The sequence below is a fragment of the Oryx dammah genome, unplaced genomic scaffold (genome assembly GCF_014754425.2).
Source record: "Oryx dammah isolate SB20612 unplaced genomic scaffold, SCBI_Odam_1.1 HiC_scaffold_26, whole genome shotgun sequence".
NCBI lineage: Eukaryota > Metazoa > Chordata > Mammalia > Artiodactyla > Bovidae > Oryx > Oryx dammah.
This window is the reverse complement of record NW_024070210.1, coordinates 15,160,712-15,170,674: the sequence shown is the minus strand read 5'-3', so window position 1 is coordinate 15,170,674 and position 9,963 is coordinate 15,160,712. Positions and strand designations below refer to the sequence as shown.

At 50.5% G+C, this 9,963-nt stretch overlaps 1 protein-coding gene across 1 annotated transcript in view; it reads left to right on the top strand.

Annotated features, from left to right (window-relative positions):
• The window catches only part of ESRRB (estrogen related receptor beta), a 54,397-nt gene that overhangs the window by 16,394 nt on the left and 28,040 nt on the right, over nucleotides 1–9,963 (top strand). The window contains exon 2 of the mRNA XM_040226029.1: nucleotides 251–367. Within this exon, the coding sequence (XP_040081963.1) occupies nucleotides 251–367 (117 nt within the window). The remainder of the gene's footprint in view (nucleotides 1–250; nucleotides 368–9,963) is intronic.

The following is a 9,963-nucleotide window of genomic DNA, read 5'->3' as shown; positions in this document are numbered from 1 at the left end:
CTGGGTGACCGTTCTTCAAAGCTGTGGCTGCCTGGCCGACCTTACCTCTGGCCCTGGGGTCTCTGTGTTTAAGAGAGCTGGAAACACCCTGAAAAGTACCTCGGAGCTCTTCATCCTTTGACAGCCACTGCCCCGTGGGGACCTGGGGGCGGTGTGGGGAGTGGTGAGCTGATCAGTGAATCCCCTGTGGCCGGCGGGTTGGGGCGGGGGGCCCGGACGCACCTGGCAACCCTTCTGTGTCTGCTTCCAGGCAACATCGAGTACAGCTGCCCGGCCACCAACGAGTGTGAGATCACGAAACGGAGGCGCAAGTCCTGCCAGGCCTGTCGCTTCATGAAATGCCTCAAAGTGGGGATGTTGAAGGAAGGTAAGAGCCCCCTTTGGCCAGGTGGGGCCAAACCGAGGCCCGGTTCCCGGGCGAACTCGCCTTCCCCTGGGGAGGCTCAGATCCCCCGGGAGATGCCAGCAAGTTCTGGATGTGCTCCCCGGGCAGCACCCAGATACAGGTCTCTCCCTGCAGCCCAGGAGAGGGCCCCGTCCCCGGGGTTGCCATCTCACAGTCCCTGCAGGCAGGTGTGCAGCCCCCCAGCCTCTGCAGAACTCTCCACACCATCGGGAGTTGGGGGGGTTGGGAAGCAGGAGGTTGGAAATTCTCCACCAACGGTCCTTTGGGGAATCACAGCCCCATTCGGCCCTTAGAAAGCTGGCTTGGTGCTTCTGGGAAAGGCTCTCCTCGGGAACAAGCACCCTTCCTGTCCTCCCGGGGAAGGAAGGCTTGAGATGCTCAGTGGCCCATGGAGTGTGGGGCTGCAGAGACTTTAAGACCGAGGATGGCAAGTCCCATACTCTTCACCTGCCAGGGTCAGCCTCTGCTTCGGCAGGTGCCCCAGACGTGGCCGTCACCTGGCGAGTGAGTTCCCCCTCCCATTTCCTCTGCCCTCCCCCGCTCTGTCCTGTGCCTCCGTTTCTCCTCTAGCGCCACGCCATCCAGCACGGCAGCACGAGCTACACCTTTTAAGTGTAAATCACACCCCAGACTTCGAAGACTTACTAGGATGGTGAAAAGGCCTGTAAAGTATGGCAGTAATAATTTTTAAAAGGTTACGCGTTGAGATGATGATAATCTGGGTATACTGAATTAAACAAACCATATTATGACATTGACATCACCAGCTTCTTTTTAACCTTCTTTAGGGCAGCGAGTAGAAAATTTAAAGTGACTGTGCTTCTCGTTATTAGGACAGCACAGCTCTTGGTCTCTCCACCACCTTCCCCGTCCACCTACTCAGGCTGATGACCCTCATTGAGTAGCGCACTTGGAAATGGTGTGTGTGTGTGTTTCTCTCCTTCCCTCTCTTTGAAGGGGAACCAGAGACAACTCTTAACAGATTAGCGTTTATGATTTGGGGCCCTGGGATCCTTCCAGAAATGGGAGGAGGCAGGAAAAAAGGTGTGTGCTGATGATCAGATGATCTGATCCTGAGGGGCTAGGAGAAAAGAGGAAGGGACAGGACAGGAATGCAGGCCCTCGCTGGGAGAGGCTTCTACAGCCCAGCCTTGAGGAGCCCAAGGCTCTTTTCCCAGCCCCTTCTCCACGCTCCCTGGGCCAGAGGGCCCGAATTTGAGGTGCTTTGTTAGTAGGGTGACTTGGACACTGTTGTGATGTGGAAATCGGGACTCCCTCCCTCTGTCTTCCAATCTGGGCTTCTCCTTCACCTCGGCTCAGCCCAGTTATTCCACCCCCCTGGTGTCGACATGTCTCATCAGCTTTTAAACTGTGTGTCTTACTTGTTGCTTCATGTAACGCTTTTGAGATGGAGAAGGGCACTCAACTCTTACTCACAGGCCAGCTGCTCTGGGAAGTGAGAGTGAAGGAATCGACCAAAAAGCCAGCCCTCTTCCTAGATTAGAAACAGGCTTCACTGGACCTGCTGAAAGACTTGTCTGTTTATTTGATTCTACCCAATTTTGGTCTACCCCTCCGTAGGGGGGGACTCAAGCTAGGTGGCTGAACCAGGTCCCCTGATTTCTGCACCAGGTTCTTTCCGCTCCTCCAGAGCATCTTGGGGTTCACAGATGAGGAAACTGTGAACAAATGTCCATAGAGGCGTGCCTTAGCACTGGTCTCCTGACTTCTCTCCTGCATCCTGCTAGGAACCAACCAGAGGCTTTCTCAGCCTTGGAGAGACTCCTTGCTCTTAAGTTTGTAAGGATATTCTGGGAAGCTGGTGTGAGGATCCTGACTCAAGCTGGGGACCAAATGTCCAGCAGCCTTTCCTGGGTGGGGTGTATAGCCTTTCTCAGCATATTTCACAGCATCTGAAGAACTGGGAGCTGAAGGAAGCTGATTGCTGTCAATATACTCCTGAATTGGAAGGGAGACAAACCCAAGTCCTGGGAGGACTCACACTGGTTTGAGGGGTGTGCATCCCAGAGCCTAGGGCCTGGAGCTTCTCCGTGCTCTGCTGTGTCTCCTCCCCATGGCACAGGTCAGGGCTTGGGGAGGCTGCCAGTCCCAGGGACAGGGAGAGAAGGAAAAAGTGGGGATAGCCTCTCGATCCCCGGACCACTTGGCAACCCTTGAACAGAGTTTTTCTTAGGGACTACCCAGTGATGAGAAGAGAGTCGGGGTACTTCCTAGTGGCCTCCAGGAAAGGGGAGTGATGAGGGAGATCCACACAGGCCAGGAAGCAGACGGCCAAGGGTGCAGTCCATCGGTGGCAGCACCCCAGCCATTTAAGAGGAGTGAGATGGATGTTGTGTGCCCCAGGATGCTGGCATGGGATGCTGGGGGGTGGGGGGAGCATGGACCCGAGATCACATGCAGAGTGGGTGTCTGAAGCTGTTGGCGGGAGCCGGGTGCATGTGTTAGGTGACCTTCCCGGGGTCCGGCCCGAGGTCCCTCAGGAGCTCAGGCCCCAGGAGGAGGCGCGGACCCTAGAACGCTCCCCTCCCCGGCCCTGCGCTGCCCCCATAGTTGGCAAGGGAATGTGACACAAAGGCTCCAAGGCTTCCGTTTAGCTCATTGAGCTCATCCCACGGTACTGAGCCTTGGCAAGATGCTAGGATCAGGAGCTCCACGGGGACCAGTTCCTTAGGAGGAACGTACCTTATTGCCGAGCCTGGGTCTCTGCCAGACAGTAGCTCTTGGCAGCTTCCCTGGCTTCTGCTTTTGTTTGGGGGGTACCACCCCCCTCCACCTTGGCCCCCACCATGAGCAGGGAGCCCAGGTCCCCAGAGTCAGCACAGACTCCTTGCCTCCCTCTGATTCCTTTCAGCCTCTGACCTGACCCTGAAATGCAGACTCCAGTCTTCTCCAAGGTGGCCTGCCATCTTCAAGGCTCCATGGCGGGCCTCGGGTGTCGGGGAGCCAGGCTCTGGGCTCCTGGGTCTTCTGGGGGAGGGGTCTGGGGAAGTGGAAGGCCACCTCCCCCCTCCTCCCCACCTGTTTCCCTCTTGTATCTAGCAGCTCTGGTTGCCTTTTACAGTCTTTCTTTCTTAAGTAAAATGAACTGAGAGGTTGCCATGTGATTTGGGGGGAGGGGGTGCCTAGCACCTGCCAGGGAAGTCAGAAGTGGGGCTTTCTTGGGCTCAGCCTCTGCCTCGAGGCTGCTGTTGGCTCTGGAAGCTTCAGCTGTGGAACCTAGGTGATGTCCAAGGGTCTGTCCCACTTTAACCCAGTGTTTGAAAATCTGCATCTTCAGGGAAAAGGGTGATGATTCTCTTTATAAGAAACCAAATACAGAATCTGCTCTGGGCTGGGAGTTGGTTCCCATGTCCTCTCCTGACTCTGAGGTATCCTTGCCGTGTCTGTTGTTTCTCACACACCTGTTCCTTCACCTGTGGAGCAGGGGTGTTGATGCTGAAACCTGTTCTCCATCACCAGGCCAAGCTGAGGCCCAGATGGGACAATTCCTTAGTAAGATCTGCTGTGGGGTTGCTTTAAGAGGTCCGCTTCCCCGGTACACTCAAACATCATTTGATTCAAAGATGGTCTCGTTTGCACTCAACTTTTCGAAAATCCGACCACTGTGTTAGGCAGGGCATATTAACTCCGGGAGATGGTGATAGGCCTGGCATGCTGCGATTCATGGGGTCGCAAAGAGTCGGACACGAATGAGCGACTGAACCGAACTGAACTGATTGGTGTCCAGCTGCCCTGATTCTCTTCCTGATTTGCTGGTGAGAGTCTTGGAGGTGGCATCTGCCTTGGGCAGACCCCACCTGGGGTCTAAAATGAGGATGAGAGGGGCTTCCTTGGGACGACTGTGGAGAGAGTCTCCCTTGATGGGTGAGGGTGTGGCCTCATGGCCCCTAAGCCAGGAGATCCTGGAAAGCCATTTGCTACATTTCACAGCACCACCCCTCCCCGCCCCCACATCTGGAAATTCAGCAAATCACCGTGCACAGATTGTCCCTGCAAACTTCTTCTCCTCACCTCACTTTACCTCCCTCAGGCCCCCAGCCTCCCAGGCCCGCTCCCTTTCCTCCTCCCCTCAGCCCTTGGCCTGCCTTTCCCCAAGTGTTTTCTAAAAGATATTTGATTTCCGTGAAAGCTGGGCTGCCGTCCATGCAATACGCTCTCACTCTCTTTGTGCTTGTTGGGAAGGCAGAGGGCTCCTCCAGGGATTCTGGGTAATTGGGTTAGTGGCCAGCTCATGTCAGGAAATTAAAAGGCGGCCCCGATCAGGTGCCCGCTGCATGGGATTTAATGGCTTTGTATTTATAGAGTTTCCTGCCTCTAGCCCATGCCAGAAATACCACTTCTCTGGCCCTATGAATGAAGAAAGAGGATGAGAGATGACTTGCCTTTAAAAATTCTCTTTCTTTTCTAAAATACATTAGTGTTCTGAAACAAAACAACTCTTGAACACTTGAGAGAACAGTTTTGAACTAGAGCCCAAGAACTCTGATGGATGTTTGTATCGCCCTGAACCACTTTCCACCCTACAGGCACATATGCACAGCCACACACAGCTAGCTGATGGCGCCCAATATCTTCCCGTGTGGCCTCACCCCTGGGGCCACTCAGCCTCGATGACTTGATGACTCTGGTTGAGGAACTGTGTTGATTGAATGAAGTCACAGAAGATGGTCTTGTCTGTGCTGAGCTCTTACTGTTCATTCAAGGCTTTGGCTCATCGGACATTGGATAACAGGTTCAGTGGTCATATAGACCCTGTAAAACCCTAGTAGCACATTTATCAGCTCCTTGGGTGATTAACTTCTTAAGCCTCCCTCTCCTCCTCCGTAAAACGGAAATGATAATAGTGCCTGATTCATCTTTCTCTCCATTCACTGGGGAAAGCCCCTAGAGTTGTACCACAAAGTAAGATGTCGGTCATTGATTTGAGAGACTCCACATTGTGCTAAATCATTGATTTCTTCTGTGTTCCAGAGGGCAGTTTTGAATCTCCCGTAGCCTCCCTCCCTGCCCCTTGGCTGATGACCTTGCTTCATATTTGCTTGAGAAAATAGAAACAGTTAAATAGGGAATTTCTAAACTTCCTGCTGTTGAATCCACAAACCTTCCCACTTGTTTTCCATCTTCACTCTTGTTAGAAGTATTTCTATTCCTATCAAAAGTCAATCATCTCCCCACCTCTGCTCTAACTTGCATTCCTCTTTATCAGGGACTTCACATAATATCACGTCTGCTTCCAGCCCCGTCAAACCTTCCTCACTGCTGGATCATTTTCATCAGCACAGAAACAAAATTTAATTAAAAAACCCACAACTGTACTTAGGGCTTCCCTGGTAGCTCAGCTGGTAAAGAATCTGCCTTCAATGCAGGAGACCCCTGTTTGATTCCTGGGTCAGGAAGATCTGCGGGAGAAGGGATAGGCTACCCACTCCACTATTCTTGGGCTTCCCTTGTGGCTCAGCTGGTAAAGAATCCGCCTACAATATGGGAAACCTGGGTTCAATCCCTAGGTTGGGAAGATCCCCTGGAGAAGGGAAAGGCTACCCACTCCAGTATTCTGGCCTGGAGAATTCCATGGACTGTGTAGTCCATGGGGTTGCAAAGAGTTGGACACAACTGAGCGACTTTCACTTTCACAACTGTACTTTGATCCAAACTTTATCTCTGTTCAGCTACTGCTCTTACCCTGCTGCCTTTCTCAATGCAACTTTCCTGAAGAGTTGACAGCACTTACTATATGCATCCACTTTAAAAATAAAAACAAACAAAAACAAGCAAAACAGTCCCTTAAAAAGTAAGCATCTAGTAGATCCAGAAAAATATTTACAGTATATTATATTAGTTAAAGTAACTCTAAACTTCTGTACAAAGAGACTACCTCCCTCAAAACAAAAAACTCAGACTTAAGCAAGATGGAATTTAATTCTTTCTCATTAAATAGAGAAAGAGTCAACAGTCCAAAGAGTCAAGGGTGATCCAGAACTGTTTAGGCAGCTTTAGCATCCCTAGCAAGTGGACCCAGTTATCCCCATCTCCCAGACAACCAAAAGGAAGTAAACCCTACATCAAATTATTCCAATGGCTGGAGCCGGAGTGACACAAGTTCCTTCCATTTACAGCCCATTGGTGGAATCTAGTCACATGGCCACACATCTATGCAAGGATGTCTGGGAACTATAGTCTTTAGCTGGGACTGCCATGTGTCCAGCTAAAACTGTGTCAGCATGGAAAAAGAAAAGAACATATCTTAAAGGACAGGCATTGTTGTTTGCCAAAAACACGTGTAAAGTAGGAAAAATACTGGTCCTGTCCATACTATCTAAGAAAAAGAAAATTTACCCTTACTTTTGAGGTTCCCTCAGTGTCTGAGCCCCCATTCATTACTTTCAGGGGCAACTATTATCCTGATTTCACATTATTTTTCCTTGCCTTTCTTTGTAGTTTTATCATAGGTTTGTATCTTGAATCATATCATGTTTTTTAGTTTTAAATGAAATTATACTATACATATTCTTCTCTATCTTGGTTATTTTAGTCAGTATTTCTGAGATGAATGCTTCTTGTTGCATGGTTCTGTAATTCATTTATTTTCATTTCTGTATTATAGGAGTCAGCCAGATACATACATTTGGCTTTGTGGGCCAAAAGGTCTCTGTCTATTTAACTCTGCTGCTGTAATGTGAACACGGCCACAGACAATATGCTATTCTCATTGTTCAGTCGCTCAGTTGTGTCCAACTCTTTGTGACCCATGAACTGCAGCACACCAGGCTTCCCTGTCCTTTACCATCTCCCCGAGCTTGCTCAAACTCATGTCCATTGAGTCAGTGATGCCATCCAACCATCTCATCCTTTGTCATCCCCTTTTCCTCCTGCCCTCAATCTTTCCCAGCACAGGGCTATGCTCCATGAGACGCTTATCTGAGCCTGTCCCCAATTTTTCCATATATTCTGGCCATTTTATTAGTCATTTTTGCAGTTGCTGGTGTTACAAAGATCTCATTTGCAGCTTTCTTCTCTTTATGGAGTTCTTTGATGGACAGAAGTTAGTAATTGTAATAAATTGAATGTATCAATCTTTTCCTTTACAGTTTGCACTTCTGTGTCAATTTTTTTTTAAGTGTTTTCTTAACCTGCTACTGTAAAAATGCATTCCTAATCTGCCTTCCTCATGTTGGTCTTGGATTTTGCTGGCTTTGACTTTTGAGTACAGTGAGCTGGCTTCAGGATGGCAAACTGCTTTTAGGTGAACTGTCGACTCTAGGGTGTGGGGCAACTGCCTAGAATGCGTGATTGAAAGGCTTCTTAGGCAGAACCCAGGATCAGTAGGCAAGAGTGCCGTGATTGATTAGCAATGCCTGTCACAGACTAGGAAATGGAGGGTGGTGGCGTAGCTGACAGCTTTTTGCCATGACTGATCTAGTGCAGCTGAGTTCAAGTGATTTGCCCAAGGCCACACAGCTAGTAAACAGTCAGGTTGGGGGGAATCTAGTCTCCTTGGTTGTACAGGAATTCATTCTTTTTTTAAGAAATGTATTTAGCTGTGCTGGGTCTTGGTTGTGGTATGTGAGGTAGTCACTGCGCCGTGTGGGGTCTTTCACTGTGGTTCTTGGACTCTCTGGTTGTGTCGTGTGGGGACCAGAGCGCCTGGGCGTCAGTAGTTGTGGCACACAGGCTTCAGAGGGCGCAAGCTCAGTAGTTGCAGTGAGCGGGCTTCAAACCCTTGTCCCCTGCATTGCATGGCAGAGTTTTAACCACTAGGTCACCAGGGAAGTCCCAGGAATTCCTTCTAAGAAGCCCAGTCCAACTCATTGTAGAAGCCTTGGCCAGTAGCCTAGAGCCTGTCCTCAGATGGGAAGAAGAGGAAGGGAATGGAAAGAGAGACTGGGCTGGAACAGCTTTTCCTGGTTAGGTGTTCAGTTTTAGAGACTTCTTGGTAGCTGGAAATGCAAGGATAACTCAGCCCTGCCGAAATGTCCTTGGGGACATAGTGCTCTGGGTGGGAAGGGTCCGGAGGAGAGAGCAGCCAGAGAGTGGACACTTCTTTAAAAGGCAGAAAGCTAGGACCTCATCCCCGAGTGCCATCTCACCCACTCTGGAGCAGCTGGCACAAGCCCTGGAGACCTAGACGGCGTGTGAGTTTATCCACCTGCAAGGTTTCATTCTCTGGGCTTGTAGGGGGCCAAGTGCGAGGCACAGTTCATATTATGATATGGCAGCAGGGTGAAAGGCAGCCCAAGATAGCTGTCCTGCCTGAGACAGCAAGGTAAGATCACCTGTCACCCAGAAACCCCTGCAGGACAGGTGGCTGAAGGGAGCTCAGATTGTGCAGGGGCTGTGGGTGAGTGTTTAGGGCATTCTGCTCGGCTGCTAGGTGGGCATCAGCACGTCCACGTGACCCACAGTCCCTGGGTCCTCTGGAGCCCAGGGTCCTCCTGTCACCTTTAGAGGGGGTTGCTTCTCTTTCTGGAGAGGGGTCAGCTATAGTTTGGTAGAACTTATAGGTAGAGAGTCAACACCTAAGTCTCCTGGAAGGAACACTGCTTAGACAAAAGTACCATATAAAACAGGTTTAGTGCAATGCTTCCCGGGCCTGGTAGATAATCTGAGTCACTAGAGGAATGATTGCAAAATTATCCTTTCCAGTATATCTCCCCTATTAACTTAGAACCAGTTGACTCATAACCTTGAAGGGGGTAACCCCTTAAGGTCTGTGTCATTCAGAGGCTCTCAGGACATTCTGATGGTCATACAGGATGGGTGGTCTCAAGTTCAGAGCAGAGATGATACGACTTGGAGATCAAGGTTCAGATCCTCCCTCTGACCTTTCCTGGCTGTGTGTCCCTGAGAGAGTTACCTGACCTTTCTGAGCCTCAGTTCTCACTTGGGCATGGTAATAATCACATATTCTCTCGCCCTCAATTTTGTGACAAAGATCAAATGAGATGTGGAAAGAGCTTTGCAAAGTGCACAGCATTGTACACATCATTAATAAACCAAGGACATTCAATTGGGTGTGTGTGGGTGGGAGCAGGGTCAGGGTGGAGATTTCTAGGGGGAAGAGAAGGGTCTTGAGTGACAACTTTGCAGTGTCAGGACAGGAAAAGACCCAGGCTCAGAACCTTGCCTGAGTGTTTGCTGTGGGAAGAGAAATGTGACCCTCGGTGCCTGTCACAGGGACAGGCTGTGGGCCAGGTGCGGGGCCATGCTTTCCCCAGCTTTACCTGGTTATTTTTAGTTCCTGGGATAAAAGAAAGAAACTTAAACTGCCCCCCACCCCCACCCCTCAGCTGCTGCCGCCCCTGCATACTCTGCTATTTTTACTTCCGAAAGGCTGGGATCTCGGCCAGCTTAGGGAGGGCATTGGAGAAGAAAGCGGGGAGTTGAGGGGTGGGGGGGTGCAGGAGTTATTTACTTCCATTAAGAAAAAAGTCAGAAGCCTGATCTTATCAAGTCAGCAAGTGGACATCTGATCTAGGGCGCAGCAGCCATCAGCTCTGGCTGCTCTGACATGCCTGCAGTGGGTTGGAGAGGTCAGC